The sequence below is a fragment of the Lutra lutra genome, chromosome 3 (genome assembly GCF_902655055.1).
Source record: "Lutra lutra chromosome 3, mLutLut1.2, whole genome shotgun sequence".
Taxonomy (NCBI): Eukaryota; Metazoa; Chordata; class Mammalia; order Carnivora; family Mustelidae; genus Lutra; species Lutra lutra.
In genome coordinates, this window is record NC_062280.1 from 44,924,228 (window position 1) to 44,940,308 (window position 16,081).

Sequence of the window (16,081 nt, forward strand, 5' to 3'; positions counted from 1 at the left end):
TGTTTTCAGATTAAGAAACTCAAAGGACAGCTGGAAGAAAGACAGAAGAATGGCAAGCTGGACAACCCACACCCCGGAAATGACATCTTAGAAAACGGGACAGACATTCACGTAATGGATCTGCAAAGTAAATGTCCATCCTCTTGGGGAAGTAAACCCTTTACATGTCCTGTTTGTGTGATCCTTGGGCTAGAGGAGAAAAGCTGTCATGGCCAAGAACACCCGGTGTTCCCCTTGGCCCCCAAAAGCCCTTGAGTACAACAGTGCAATGATGTCTCTGTGTGGGATGGAACTGGAATGAGGCTGGGCAGGTGGGCAGAGTGGGGATGATGCTGTCTGAGCCCTGGGACTCGAACAGGTGCCCCCAAAATGTGCACCAAGTTACCACCATATGATACACTGTGAGAAACGGTGTTTTCCAGGCTGCATAGGACTTCAGCCGATGGTATGGAAAAAGTAAAAGGTATTTTTCCATACAAGTAAACTAGAAAGAGGCTTAAAGGGAGATAAAATTACCCGAAGTCTCCCCCCTTCCCCTCCCCCAACCACTTCTTTGTGTTCTGTGCTCAGAGGGGCTCTCCTGCCTGGCACCTGCCCAGCCTGGGCACAGGGAGAGATCTTGCCTTCTCCTATCTCAGCTTCCCTCTCTCCTCCCCCAACCCTCCTTACCTTCATGGGGCCACAGGCCAGAACTTCCAGGTTTGCATGCCAATGACTCAGTAGGGGACTTGGATCCCAGGTACTATTGTTTTCACATTTTAAAAAGCCCAAGAGCTTAACAGATTTTCCTTCTCTTTCAACCTTTAGGGGATGCCAACAGACAGATCAGCGACCTCAAATTTAAACTTGCAAAATCTGAGCAAGAGATAACCGCATTAGAACAAAATGTATGTGTGTGTACTTTTAAGCAATAAATGGGGAGTGAAAGCGGTGATTAACTGAGGTGCACTTGCTAGAACTCGCCCTGGAGGGCTGAGCGCAAAGAGGAGCAGAGAGTCACCAAGCCAGAAAGGGCTGTCTGTGTGTTTCCTGCAGAGAGAGAAAGTAGGGGAGGGAAGATCACTGGGAAGATTCTGGTTGTTATAATGGATACTAACCCTTTATAAACAATGGCTGGTTCTGGAAAATCACTAATGTGGGCGGGTGTGGGGGGGCTTAAAAATGTTCTTTAAAAATAATTAGAAAGCATCACGTGGGGCCATCCCTCTTTCCCAGATTTTCTGCCTCTCTCCTTGGTTGGCTCGCTCTGGTTTCTAAATAGGGAGTGTTTATGCCTCTAGCACGTTGGGCCAATCTGGGGCAAGCTGCATCCTCAGCCAAGGGAGAGATGAAGTCAGTACTCTAACCCCTCAGTTATGGGTCCCTGCGGCTAGCACTTTGGGAAGTTTTAGAGGAAACAGAAATGCGAATAGCACGCCTGGGACCAGATGAGTTTAAGAAGCAGGCTTTCGGTCTCAGTGGACTGAAAGTCTCAAGTGGGTGGTGGCTGCTCCTGCCCCTCGCCACAGGCCTGGCTGTGGAATGCCGTCCTCAAGCCTCCTTCCTTTCCTCTCTACTAGTTCCTGGCCTTTCCTTCTCCCTTGCTTCCTCCTCACCATGCCACCCCAGGGAGAGTGACAGTTGCTGAGGCCCTGGCTGAACCTTTGTCCAGAGCATCATTCTGCCTCAACATACCTTCTCCTGCAGAATGGCCTCACATAGGGGAAGGAGGGCAGCACTGTGGGAGCCACGCCTTTGGACTAGGGTCAGAAAGGGGAGGGGACCCTCACAGCCATCAGCTCTGGGCTGCCCAGAAGGGCTCACTTGGCTAGAACCTATACACAGCCCAAGGTGCTAGATCTTAACGATTTGCATGGTCTGTCCTCCCATTTGATAACTTTGCCTTTTGATTCCACATGTGATAAAGCAACTGGAGAAAGAAAACAGGCCTGTTAATTTACACATAGGATGTTTCCCTTCCTTCTAGGTAATAAGGTTAGAGAGTCAAGTATCCCGTTATAAATCGGCTGCTGAAAATGCCGAAAAAATAGAAGATGAACTTAAGGCCGAAAAACGGAAACTCCAAAGAGAGGTAAATTTTCTAGGCTGTTGGCAGGGAAAGAATGGGAAATGATGGTCTGTCAGCCGAGAGAGCTTCTGCCCCTCCCCCCACCCCAGACTGTTCCTGGGCCTGGCGCCAAAGCCACCCCAAAGGGCCCCGCCAATGCCCCTGGGAGCCTGGGGCTGAATCCCAGGTCTCCCCATGATGGTGGCTGTGGGGCATTTGTAGGTGGCCTCTTCTCTCCTGCTTCTCTCAAGTTCTTCTTGGTCTTTGATTTTCTGTGGCTTCGCCCTCATGCATCCTCTGCAGGTTTCCTACTGTTGGTTCTGCTCGGGATGTATTGTATTTCTCAGATCCATGAAGTCTGTTTCTAAGTCAAGTTTGGAAAGTTTTCACCCATGACCTCCTTATGTATTCCTCTTTCCTAGTCTCTCCACTTCCTCTCTGGGGCTCTGACCCTGAGGTGGTCAGACCCTCTCCCTGCAGCCCCCATATCTTATACCCACCTGTCCTGCCCAGCTCCTTACTGCTTTGCTGGTAGGTCTCCCCATTCACCTTTCATCTTTTTAAAGTGTTTTTTTTTTTAATAATTTTTTTTTATTTTTTATAAACATATATTTTTATCCCCAGGGGTACAGGTCTGTGAATCGCCAGGTTTACACACTTCACAGCACTCACCCTAACACATACCTTCCCCAATATCCATAACCCCACCCCCCTCTCCCAACCCCCTCCCCCCATCAACCCTCAGTTTGTTTTGTGAGATTAAGAGTCACTTATGGTTTGTCTCCCTCCCAATCCCATCTTGTTTCATTTACTCTTCTCCTACCCCCTCAACCCCCCATGTTGCATCTCCTCTCCCTCATATCAGGGAGATCATATGATAGTTGTCTTTCTCCGATTGACTTATTTCGCTAAGCATGATACCCTCTAGTTCCATCCACGTCGTCGCAATTGGCAAGATTTCATTTCTTTTGATGGCTGCATAGTATTCCATTGTGTATATATACCACATCTTCTTTATCCATTCGTCTGTAGATGGTATTCATTCCTGATGGTTGCTCATTGTATGGTTGTGTATGCTTCTTTGTTAACTGTATCCTTCTCTCTTTAAAGATGTTGTACAGGAACACTCTTGTGTTTTCCATGCCCACCCAAGGACTGACCCATGTTCAGTCTTGGCAGCTCGAATTCCCTTGCTGGCCCAGAACGCTTATCCTTCGTGTGTTTGGTGTCTCGTGAAGTGATGCTTGATTTTGATGTGCGGGGTCCTCCGGGCCTCCCTTGGGGAAATTTCCTGCAGAAGGGGCTTGCTTCTGCTTCTGCTTCTGCTTCTGCCTCTCTAGTGAGAAGGGGTGCAGGGAGGCTAACCCATGCCAGGACCCCAGGACCCCACCCCCCAAGGCCTTTGGATCAGAGGTAGAGGTGCAGTCTCCATTCTGAGGATGCGTGTCTCCGCAACCATGGGGCGGTCGTATCCCCACCTGTCCGCCCTGTGGCCCTGATGGTGTGGCTTCCACTCTGACCCCCAGGCTCTTGTGGCCTGGGCTCTACGGTGTGGCCATCTTGGCCTCTGCCATTCCCACTTTGGTTTCTGGTTGTAGAAACCTTGCCCCTGGCTGCCCAGGCCTCAGGGACCAACTCCTCCAACTGGCCGGGGCTCAGCTCTGATCTGTTCGCCTCACTTATGTTTTGTCAGACCATTGGAATCCCCAAGACTGTGCCATGTCTGGGGTCAAGTTGTTTCAGAGGAGGGTTGCCTAGTCACTCCTGAGGACAGGATCTTGTGCCTTGAGTCCCTTAAGGAGTAGTTAAGAAATATACACATGCCTAGTCACTCCTGAGGCCAGGATCTTGTGCCTTGAGTCTCTTAAGGAATAGTTAAGAAATTATATACATGCACACACACAGGGCTTGTACTGCAAGGAGCTCAGTATGTCCAGACGACGACTGTCCTTTGCAGTGGGATGGAATCTTGGCAATCCTTTTACGTTGGGAGGAAGCAAGTTCCTCAAAGCTGCCTTTCCTCTTTGCTTTCAGCTGCGCTGTGCATTGGACAAGACAGAAGAGCTGGAGGTGAGCAACGGCCATTTAGTGAAGCGCCTAGAGAAAATGAAAGCAAATAGGAGCGCACTCTTGTCCCAGCAGTAAACATCAGCTCTGTCCAGGAACCCGGTCGGCAGATGGAGAGCATGGTGTCGTGGGCTTGCCTCTGTTCCTGTCCCGGGATTGCTGCTATGTCCCCTGCTTCTGAGAGCGCCCAGGGAGCACTTGGCTCCCACGTGCTCCCAAGCCGGCCCAGCCACAGCCCCGGCAGCCACTAGATGCCTCTGACTGCGGACCCCGACCCAGGCTGGGGCCACCACTCCGAATCCGCAGGTCATTTAACAAGCACACCGGGCCCACGGGAGCTCCGTGTCCCATGACGCGTCAGCCTCGCAACGCCACTGAACATGGCAATCAAAGTAAAGATTAAAATGCAACTTGAGTTTTCTTTTCATGTGTCTTGCTGAAAGTTGAGGGGAAATGTTACAGTGTCGGGACTTCCTTTTGGGGCGGAATCTACAATTGGAGCAACTTTGGTAGTATCTTAGCCTACGCTTTTCATACACAAAACACTGTGGAACCACAAGCCATTACCAAGCAAACTCTTTCTCTAGAAACAAGGGGATGGTCTGGAAGTAAAAGTGACCTTAAGAAGACTCTTTACAGGCAACAAATGAAGCTTTTCTAAGGGATTTTTGCATCAGTTCAACCCTATGAACACTTTTTTCCAGGGTAATTAGGCAATAGCTCCACTGAAAATGACAGCTTTCCATTCGCACTATGTAACCCTTCTATTTGGACTTGAAGTTGTGAACTCCTTTTAAAGAATGTACTATTAGAAAAATTAAAAAATGAAATGCTGAAAAATTTTAGTAATGTGGTTTTTATATTCTTTCTCCACAGAGATAGAAGATCTTTATTCCGTATTCATTGTTCATATGTTTTGGATCATCTCTTTATTTTTTTGTGTATATCAAATCAGTTAATATTTCTTTTCCTAGTTGAAAAAAAAAAAAAGAGTGTATTCTCAACAAACAAGAATAGTGAGCGCACTTATAAGAGTCTTAGAATATAAAGCAAACCAAGAAAGTTACACCTAAAGTCACCTACATGATCTTCTGGAGCAAAGTAGAGAAAAGTTTGGCTACTTACGGATTTTTAGTTAGTCCTTGTGGATGTTGTACTTCAAGGCAGCTTGGGTCAGCAAGCCAGCTTTTCAGGATATTAGCCAGACAGTGTCTCCCAGGTATACGTCATGCTAACACTTGGAGAATCCTGGTGTAAAGGACATGACCTGGGTGTATACCACTGAGACAGCGCCCCTGACGTAGTGCTAGAGGTCATGGGGGTCCGTCTCCCAGCACCAACTGGATCCGGGATGCACAAGGTGACATTAGGCACAAGAGGAGTTCGTGTCTCCTTGTGCCAAGGACAGTTTACAGTTCAGATCTCCTTCCTGAGCATGCCACAGGTAAGATCATCCAGTCCCCAACCACACATTGGTGCCCACAGACATGCTGTAGCTGCTGCATATTCAAGACCCGTGTTTTTATTTTTATTTTTTTAAATATTTTATTTATTTATTAGAGAGAGCACAAGTAGGCAGAGAGGTGGGCAGAGGGAGAGAGGGGGAAGCAGGCTCCCCACTGAGTGGAGAGCCTGATGCAGGGCTCGATCCTAGGACCCTGAGACCATGACCTGAGCTGAAGGCAGAGACTTAACCCACTAAGCCACCCAGGTGCACCAACACCCGTGGTTTGTTTTGTTTTGTTTTGTTTTTAAGATTTTATTTATTTATTTGACAGAGATCATAAGTAGGCAGAGAGAGAGAGAGAGAGAGAGAGAGAGATTGAGAGAGAGGAGGAAGCAGGCTCCCCGCTGAGCAGAGAGCCCAATGCAGGACTTGATTCCAGGACCCTGGGATCATGACCAAGCCGAAGGCAGAGGCTTTAACCCACTGAGCCACCCAGGTGCCCCAAGACCCGTGTTTTTAATACAGAAACCTACTCTTGCATTGATCCCACGGAAGCACCAACTCTCCACAACAACATGGTTTCTCTATTTCCCTAGGATCTGTCAAAACACATAGGTTTCCAACCACTACTAAACACTTCTAATTTTGAAGTTCTACTTCAGGAGCATTAAGCTTTCCAAGTTCTTTCGAGAATGCAAGGGATCAGGGTCCAGTCCAACAATAGAAACTACCAGTAATCTGAGCAGTGGAAATTTAATGCAGGGAGTGATCAACCCATAGGGAATAAACTACAAAGAAAGGATGGATGAGAACTCTAAAGGATGACCTAGAGCTGAGGGAAAATACCCAAGAGAGAACAAATTGGGACTGAGACCTCACTAGAGGGGTTGGGGCCACCACCCATAAGGGGACATACAAGTCACAGGGCGCCAGGGACTGATGCCAGCGGGCAGGAAACCAGGGGCCAGGACTGGGGTACAAACTTTGCTGGAGGGTGGGCACCCCTGGGTGGTACACGTTCACAACACAGGCGCCATGTGAACAAGAAGGAAGGAACCAGGAGGGGGAGTCCCTGCTTCCTGCGGGATCCCTCCAGTACCATCTTCTTGCTATGGTGGGACAGCTAGCACAGAGGAAATGTTTCCTTCCTTGTCTTATCCTTAAGATTTCCTCCACGTCATCGTAATACAAACACGTTTAAGCAGCACAACCTCCTTATCTAGAGATCACAGATAATACTAAGAGCAAGTACATAGAGCACTCAGATTTATTTGCCTGATAGTTAGATATATATCTTCACTGGATTTTCACAAAAGCCCTGTGATGTTACAAGATGAGGAGGCTCGAGCCCAGGGAGTTAACAGGCTGCACGTCTTGCCACCACTGGTAAGAGGAGGGCTACTTGTCTCACTGGTCCTGGGAAGATAGCCTGCCCCCAATCTGTGGCTCCAAAGAAGTCAGACCTTCAGTCTCTACTTTTCCCACCAGTCTTTACAGAAATAGCAAATCCATTTTACACACACTTCTGAATCCAGAAGAAGATAGAACATGATTTTTAAATTTATTTCATAGAATATGAATTTTCTTCAAATATCGCTATATGGAATTTGTTGCTGGCTTTTCTCATCCCTGAATTTTCAACCACACACCACCGATATTCTGGGCGGAATCCTTCTTGCTTGCTGGGCAGCTGTCCTGTGCATCGAAGGAAGCTGAGCAGAATCCCTCGCTCTACCCACCAGATGCAAATAGGTCCAGTCCACAGTCGTGACAAACGTAGATATTTCAGACATCACCGAAGGGAAGCACCCTACCCCCCACTGAGAGTCATGGCTTTCACCTGAATTATAAAATTGGGAGAAGAGGTGGCTGAAAACCTGGACCAGGATGCTTATTGGATGTTTCCTACAATCTGTTCTCATTTTTAGAATTAAAGTGGCATTTAAGTCATTTAGGAAATAAAGAAACCCATTCAAAAGACATTGTAAATGGACAATACCGGTGGATAACGTAAGTCAAACACAGTTCAGAACTTCGGCGAGGTGCTATGTTCCATCATTCATTTTTGACGTCCCATTCCAATCGTCTAAAATGTAAATGAAAGAATCAAAACTTACCATCGATATTTTTGAAATTTTAGGTTATTATTTAGCAAATATGGATTTCTGCTTTGCATGGCGCCGAGCTCGTGGGGAACGCCAAGACGAATGCCCACCTGTCCTAAGGAAGAGAATGGCCACACATGCAGATAATCACAAAAGAGGGCAGCATGGGATAGTGGGGTGGGAAGTGCCAGGTGGAGACAGCCAGGTTCCAATTTTCAAACTGGGGCATAAGCATCTGGTGTGTTTCTACAAATGGTCAGGCCAGATGTGGCACATGTGTGCCCCTGCCTCTCTGGGTATTTGCACGTGAGCTGCTATCTATTGACCTGCCGGGTTTCCTGCACCTGCAGCCTCATCCCTACCCAGGTATGGAGAGACCTGAGGATCTAGAGGACCTCAGCTCAAGACTGCCCTGTGTCCCAGAGCCTCCCAAGACTAGGTTTCCATCCAGTTCCCAGTCCCTCAAGAACCAGGCAGCTGTCCCAAGGCCCAGACCCACACTTGCCTCCATACTGCCTTTCCTGACTGGTGTGATGTCTATTGGTTCCCAATACCCACTGCTTGATCCTTTCCCCTCTCTACCAGAATAGCCCCCATCTCCACTTACCAGACAACTCCTACTCTGTCCCCAAGCACACTGAATGCTAGGCAAGCTCTGCTAGTCCGAATGGAGTGGCAATGGCCGTGGCTGGGTGTCTCCCTTTGCAATCACCCATACCGTGGGTGGCATGTAACAAGAACACCACAGTCTTGGAGAAAGAGTCCTAAACTCAAAACATCTGAAGTCTTAGATAAATGCTCTTGCGATATAATGATTTATAAGAAATACAGACATGGTCATTCAGATAACCAAAATGTATTTTGGTCTATATATGCTTGGTCTTCATCCACCCTACCTGAAAGTGCTTCAGAGTCATAGGGTGAAAAAGTGTCTTATTAATAAAGGTGATTTGGGGCCCCACCCAAGTGTAGGGGCTAATTGCCAAGAGGAACAATCATGTGACTAGAGGGTTGGAACTTTCTGTGCCACCCTGATCTCTAGGGAGAGAAGAGGGGCTGAAGTTTGGATCGGCCAATGGCCAATGACTTTCAATCATGATGATATAACAAAGCCTCTGTAAAAACCCAAGAGGAGACTTTTGAGTCCTTTTTCCTTTTTGGAGATCTTCCACATTTGGCGAACAAGAACGCTTCCATGTGCCACCACCCTAGGCCCCAAGCTCCACAAGGACAGAAGTTCCATTGTTTGGTACCTCACCCTATAGGTCTCTTCATCATACTTCATCAGACTCATATCCTTTATCACATCCTTTTAATAAGCTGGTAAATGTAAGCAAGTGTTTCCCTGAGTTCTGTGAGGCACTCTAGCAAATTCGTGGGACCTGAGGAGGAGGCCATCCGAACCACCAGTCTGTAATACTGGTGACAACCTGGAATTCCAGCTGGCATCTGCTGGGTGGCGGGGTGGGGTGGCAGGGGAGATAGCCTTGTAAGATGAAACCCTTAACCTGTGGAATCAGCTGCTATCTCCAGGTAGATCACGTCAGAATTGAGTTCACACCTGCTGGTGTCCAGACATTGTTTGGTGTTTTGTGTGGGGACCACCCCCCCGCACATTGGCAGTGGGTCCAAGAATGCTAAAAGAACTCCCTAAATCTCAAGTGGTACATATTCTGTATTTAGATGTGGGTAGCCAAGATAAGGGAGGAGGGTTCTTTAGGTTTGTGTTTACCCCTCACTGCTAGCTTTCTGGGCAGATCACCACCACCACGAGCATGCTGAAGATGGCACCCCTGTCTGACCCTCTTCCACACTGAACAAATTGTTGCCCCCTTCCCAGTTCAGGTGTGCTGAGATTTTCTGCTGCCTGAGCTCTTCTCTTATAAGTTACTCCCAGGGCAAAGCCACCTTTGCTTCTTGGCTCATGCCTGTGTGGATTTTCTCAACCTGCCTCAGCCAGCCTGGAATTTTGCAGTGACTGAGAGTAGTAGTCCCTCACCCACTATGATTTTACTAAATGGGGTTTAAGATCCTGTGGTTTAATGTTTCCATATCAGCACGGGAGTTTTGACCTGCTCCGTTTCCGACCTGGGCCGGTTCACCCCTCCTTAGGCAACCTGGTGGTCCCCTGCTCCCGGGAGGTCACCATATTGATGCCGAACTTAGTGAGGACACCCGATCGGCATTGCGCACTACAGCCCAGAACTCCTGGGCTCAAGGGATCCTCCTGCCTCAGCCTCCCGAGTAGCTGGGACTACAGGCGCGCGCCACCGTGCCCGGCTAATGTTTCCATATCAAAGCATTTTAATCTGCATCTTTTTTTTTTTTAAGAGAAAGAGCATGGTGCGGGGAGGTGCGGGGAGGCAGAGGGAGAGAGAGAGAATCCCAAGAGGATTCCACACCCAGCATGGAGCCCGATGTGGGGATCCATCTCATGATGCTGAGATCATGACCTGAGCCAAAATCAAGAGTTGGACACTTCGGGCGCCGGAGTGGCTCAGTTGGTTAAGCAACTCCCTTCAGCTCAGGTCATGGTCCTGGAGTCCCAGGATTGAATCCCCCCATCAGGGTCCTGCTGCTTCTCTCTCTGACTTTCCTTCTTGTGCTTTCTCTCCCTCTCAAATAAACAAATAAAATCTTAAAAAAAAAAAAAAAAAAGGAGTTGGACGCTTAACTGAGCCACCCAGGTGCCTTTAAATTTACTAACTCAATAATCTAGTTCTAATTTGGTAAAGGAACACAAAAGGAACAAAACAATCATTGTTCCCTCCTCCCATGAACCATTTGGGCAGTCTGGGGTAATATAAATAAGATGACTGATTTCTATATACCTAATAGAAAACAAGAGGTCAGACCCAGAAAAAGAATTTCCCAAGATTTAGCAAGGTTAAGATTTTGCAAAGTAAAACAGGAGAACACAACCATAAATGCATTGTCAAAACAAAATACATGGGAAAATCTGACTTCAATGCTAAAGCTGCTAACTTCTGTCTCAGGAGAACGAGCTGCAGCAGCACAAATGACTCAAAAAGCCAAATCAAGGCAAGAAGTAATTTGCAGAACAAACTTTTAATACCTAGGAACTTGTATATGAACATTCTCTTTCATAATAGTGAAAAAATGCCCCCCCAAAACAATAGTAATAAACCCTGAAAAACCCAAGAACCTATATTAGAGGAAATCTATACATTCTTCTAGGAGATACACAACATAAAAACTATAGAGATATACAGTAAGAATAAATGTAAAAATTTCAATTTCTCCCAAATTTATAGGCTTAATCCATTTCTTATGAAAATCACTTTGAATTGTTTGGGGGGGGTGAATCTTGTAGTTATTCTAATAGTCATCTGGAAGTTTAAAAAAAAACCATACCACTAGCCTAGATCATTTTGGTAAAAGACCATGGGGCAGTGAGTAGCCTCTGCCAGGTGCTGTGGATATTACAGAGGGGCGAGAACAGGCAGGTCCCTGTGAGGTCAGAGTGCTGGCTGCATTCCCTAGAGACTCCCAGGATATGGCTCCCATGCTAGCGAGCCTGCTCTCTTGCATCTCAGTTCCACACATTCTAGTCTGTAAGGAGCTCTCTGCAATCAGCTAGACTGTATGTACTCTGAAAGGTATTGCCTTAGGCTTTGTACCTCTGGACCTGCCTGATACACAGCAGGACCTCCTCAGGTGTTTGTGGAATCAAGTGTCAACAGCTCCTGCCAGGACAGGTGGATAAGCAAAAGGTACTGAAGTCTGCATGAGAGAAGGTCTCAGTGGTGTCTCTCTTGACGCAGCTCCCCACAAAATATCCACAGGGAGTCTCTATAAGATTACAGAGGATTTCTATTTGCCTGAATGCTCTACACTAAACACATGTAACTTTCACAACGTGAAAATACTGAAAAGTTATAAGGAACAAATCAATTGTCAAAAAAAATCAAATCATAAAAAGCGATTGAATGTTGTGTAAATGTGAACATTTGCATGTCGTGTAAAGACCATTATTCTGAACGCGGAATGGGGTAAAAAAAGTCCCCGCTATAAACCACTAATAGATGGACAGATTTCATAAAAATGTGAAACTTCACATCAGAACAGTGTAAGCCCTGAGTCAATTCCATGAGTCCAGACGCAGTAAAGCTGCCACACAGTAAAGCTGCCAGGCAGAGAAGGGGGTGGAGCAGGCCACACTCAGACACCCAGAACTTGGACAAAGAGAAGCGAGGATCCCACAGACCCACAGTTATTGGGGAATGCGGAGATGGTGTCAGAAAACTAAGCTGTTAATGGCACCTTAAACGATGCCAGGGGTGCCTGACTGGCTCATTTGGCAGAACACGCGACTCTTCTTCTCAGGGCAGTAAAATCAAGCTCATGTTGGGTGTAGATTAGTTAAAAATAAAATCTTTAAGAAAAAGGGGTCTTTTTTAAAAAGCACAGAAATTCAAAACAACAACTTAAGCAAAAATCAAAATTAATGTCAAAAAAATTCATGATTGGGGCACCTGGGTGGCTCAGTGGGTTAAACTCTCTGCCTTCAGCTCAGGTCATGATCCCAGAGTCCTGGATCAAGCCTGGCATTGGGCTTTCTGCTCAGCAGGGAGCCTGCTTCCACCTCTCTCTGCCTTCCTCTCTGCCTACTTGTGATCTCTGTCTGTCAAATAAATAAAATCTTTAAAAAAAAAATTCAGGATGGGTGAAATCAAATACTTTTAAAAACAGGATATGGTGCCTTGTGGAGACATACCAGAACCTGAGGCAAAAGGAAAAATTAGGAATACCAATATGGATACTTGGTTCATCTTGGATTTCTCACTACTTTTTTTTTTAATTTTTTTTTTTTTATTTATTTGACAGAGATCACAAGTAGGCAGAGAGGCAGGCAGAGAGAGAAGGGGGAAGCAGGCTCCCTGCTGAGCAGAGAGCCGGATGCGGGGCTAGATTCCAGGACTCTGGGATCATGACCCGAGCCAAAGGCAAAGGCTTTAATCCACTGAGCCACCCAGGCGCCCCTGGATTTCTCACTATTTTTTTCCTTAAAGGAAATTAAAATATTATTTGTCTTGATTCCTGGGTGTTCAGCACTGCTTAATTGTCGTCTTCTCTCCCCGACCCCCGCCTGAGTTGGGGAGTCTAACGGACAGCCCGAGGGCAGGCGTCGTGCCAGGCCAGAGAAGGGACACCTGTCGCAGAGGGCTGCCCCCCCCACCCCTGCGGGCGGCGGGCTCCGCGGGAGCTGGGCCCACGCCAGGGTGCAGCTGGACCTGTGCCGGCAACTCTCGGGTCCCAGGTCTTTGCACCACCAAGCCATGCAGCCCAGATTCTCATTCTCGGGCTGCCCTGCAGGAACCAGTTCCGCCCGTTAGGAGGTGCTCTCCTGCGCCTGCCTCTGCACCACGCCAGCCCACCACCTCGTTCGCGCGCGTGCCGGGCCAATCACAGCGCGGCCCGCGCCGACGCCAACCAATGGGAGCGTCTGCCGAGCGGGAGGCGGGCCGCCGGTGTCCGTTACCCGACGCGCCCTGCGGCAGCACGAGGAGCGGGCTCGGTTCTGAGGCGGCGGCTGAGGTCCCGAGTCTCTCGTGCGGTGGCGGCGGCGACGGCGGCGCTGTGGCTCTGAGGTGCGACGGGCATAGACTTGGGCTGGCGGGGAGCAGGCCGGGCGCCTGGGGGCCGCTATAGCGAAACCCAGTCGAGTCGAGCCCCGGTGGTGAGGATCCTTAGTGGCTGGGGGCCGGGCGGGGTAGGCCGCCGCTCTGGGTTTGTGCAGTGGCGCAGACGTTCCAGAATCCCCCAATTTGGTACCTTCACATTCGATCCCGAGTGTGGCCCGCCGCCTCACCTCGCAGGCGCTAAGGCGGCCTTGGCACCCCAAGAGCAGGCCTAGAGCTAAGAAGCGGGACTGTAGTGTGGATGGAGTTACTTCCGGCGGGAGGCGGAAATCCACCTGCGTGTGCATCGCTGTGACAGGCGCTCACGGGTCCCCTGCCACGGGCGGACGCAGCTGGATAGACGGACGGCGGACCCAGACTTCCCGAAGTGGGGGTGTTGGCCAGGCCGGCAGGGGTTCCTGCAGCCGGGGTGTCTGGGGGGACCCGGAGGTGGAGGGGGAGTTCCAAGTGGTTGGCGGGAAGGGGGATGCGGCAGCCGGGGAGAACGCACGGGGCTCACCTGTCGAGGACGTGTGGTGGCAGGTTGACGCAGAACCCAGGCACTTTCTCCGAGAGGCTGGCAGGGGGTCCTGCGGGGTGTTTAATCTGCATCCAAAGAGCAGTGACATCTGTTGCTGAGCTTTAAGCTGGGGTTTGAACTGATCCTGCATTCTGGAAAGATTGTTCTGGCCGGACAGGAGGTCATTGCTGCAGTCTGTGTGAGAGTCAGCAGTCCTTTACAAAGATGTGTCCGATGTTAAAACTGACAGGACTTGACAGGGATGGAGGAGGTGTTAAAGGAGAGCCCTGCGGGTGCTGGCTGGGTTCTGGGATTGAAAACACAGGAGGGAATCGTTTGGTAAATAAGAACCGGGAAAACAGAATAGAAATGGGTATGTACCTAGGAGTGGAATTGCTGGATCCCATGGTCATCCGTGTTTAGTTTAATGAGGAACAGCCAGATTGTTTTCCAAACCAGAAATTGTTTTATCTTCTCACCAGCAACGTATGAGGGTTCAGTTGCTTCATTCCCTTGCCAACACTTCTTTTCTGTGTGTGCTTTTCTTTAAAAATAGCCATCCCAGTGGATATAAAGTAGTATCTCATTATAGGTTCGATTTGCATTTCTCTAATGAATACTGATATATTGAGAATCTTTTCATGTGTTTATTGGCCATTTGATTATCTTTGGAGAAATGTTAATTCAAGTATTTTGCTTGTTTTAAAATTGGGTTGTCTTTTTGTTGCTGATTTGTTAGGGTTCTTTATATATTCCAGATAGTTGACCCTTACCAGAAGTGTGATTTGCAAGTGTTTTTTTAATACTAAAATTTTTCCTTTTATCCAAGTTTTTGATGTTGAATATCTGTACATATTTAAGAATGAAACTTACATGGGCGCCTGGGTGGCTCAGTTGGTTGAGCGACTGCTTCGGCTCAGGTCATGATCCCGGACTTCCAGGATCGAGTCCCGCATTGGGCTCCCAGCTCCTTGGGGAGTCTGCTTCTCCCTCTGACCTTCTCCTCTCTCATGCTCTCTCTCACTCATTCTCTCTCAAATAAATGAATAAAATCTTAAAAAAAAAAATGAAGCTTACAACACGTTGAATGCAGATTTAAAGGCAGAATCGGACATGAACGAGAATCCATCTTGTAACAACAGATATTAAAGAGCGTGGCAGAATTTTAATGCTCTTTTTGCTAACTTTTTTGAAAATACACATTTTTACATTTAAAGTGCTGCTTAAAAGGCACCTGGGTGGCTCAATGGGTTAAGCCTCTGCCTTTGGCTTGGGTCATGATCTCAGGGTTGTGAGATCAAGCCCTGCATCGGGCTCTCTGCCCAATGGGGAGCCTGCTTCCCTCTCCCCCTCTGCCTGCCTCTCTGCCTGCTTGTGATCTCTCTCTCTCTCAAATAAATAAATAAAATCTTTAAAAAAATAAAAAATAAAAAAGTAAGGTGCTGCTTAAGTAATGGGTTTATGAGTGTTTATGAATAAATATTTAAAATTTTTCTATTTTAATTCTAATAATGTAAGTATTAGTAGGTATTATCCACATAAACAAATACTCTTTGGGGCTCTCAATACTTTATAACAATGTGAAGACTTCCTGGGTCCAAAAAATAAGAAACCACTGATATATTCTAAGTCAGTCATTTTGATAAGTTAGTTTTCTTTTCATCTTAACTTTTATTTTAAATACTTACCTGGAATTCCTAGAGTAGGATCTTTACTGATGTAAATAGAATCCCTTAAGCCAGGAGTTAGTAGAAATTTTTAGATGTAATATAAAAGTCTGTAAATCCTCTAACTATTTATGTGTGTATGTGTATGTTCTCGGGGAAGTGAATGTGAGACTTCTATAAAGCCTTTGGAAACTTCATAACCACAAACATTAACAGCCACTAGCCAGACTTAAGGAGGTAAAAATAATAAAAGGTTACTAAGCTCTTGGTATTAGGCCAAATTTTTTTCCGTTATTAGCTAAAATCAATTTCTGAAACACTAAATTGGAGGCTGAATACTTCCAGTCCAGATTATTCCTAAGCCTCAAAACTGTGTATCAGTTTCAGTTTGTACATGTTAGAGGCACTTAGAACTTGTATGTATTAAATGAACTCATCATCTCTATTTCTTCACACCCAAAAGCAAAATAATATAAATGTATTCCTCCTCCTTTGTTCCTAGTTCAGTGAATATACCATCAATGATAGTGAGTTCACTTTTATACATATTAAGTCTAGTTGTCTTGTCTCCTCTTTTTACCCATGT

The 16,081-nt window shown here is 47.1% G+C and overlaps 2 protein-coding genes across 11 annotated transcripts in view; both read left to right on the forward strand.

The window, feature by feature from the left end:
• Window positions 1–4,954, forward strand: part of LRRFIP1 (LRR binding FLII interacting protein 1) — a 139,212-nt gene extending 134,258 nt beyond the window's left edge. For 9 of the 10 annotated variants that reach the window (XM_047721506.1, XM_047721509.1, XM_047721507.1 and 6 more), the window contains 4 exons: window positions 10–127; window positions 808–887; window positions 1,967–2,071; window positions 4,082–4,954. In XM_047721506.1, the coding sequence (XP_047577462.1) occupies window positions 10–127; window positions 808–887; window positions 1,967–2,071; window positions 4,082–4,192 (414 nt within the window). In that variant the 3' untranslated portion in view covers window positions 4,193–4,954. The remainder of the gene's footprint in view (window positions 1–9; window positions 128–807; window positions 888–1,966; window positions 2,072–4,081) is intronic. The other variant, XM_047721508.1, reaches the window with a different exon arrangement.
• Window positions 4,955–13,176: 8,222 nt separating this feature from the next.
• The window catches only part of RBM44 (RNA binding motif protein 44), a 51,337-nt gene continuing 48,432 nt past the window's right edge, over window positions 13,177–16,081 (forward strand). Inside the window, exon 1 of the mRNA XM_047721368.1 lies at window positions 13,177–13,278. The gene's annotated coding sequence lies outside the window, so the exon portion shown is untranslated. The remainder of the gene's footprint in view (window positions 13,279–16,081) is intronic.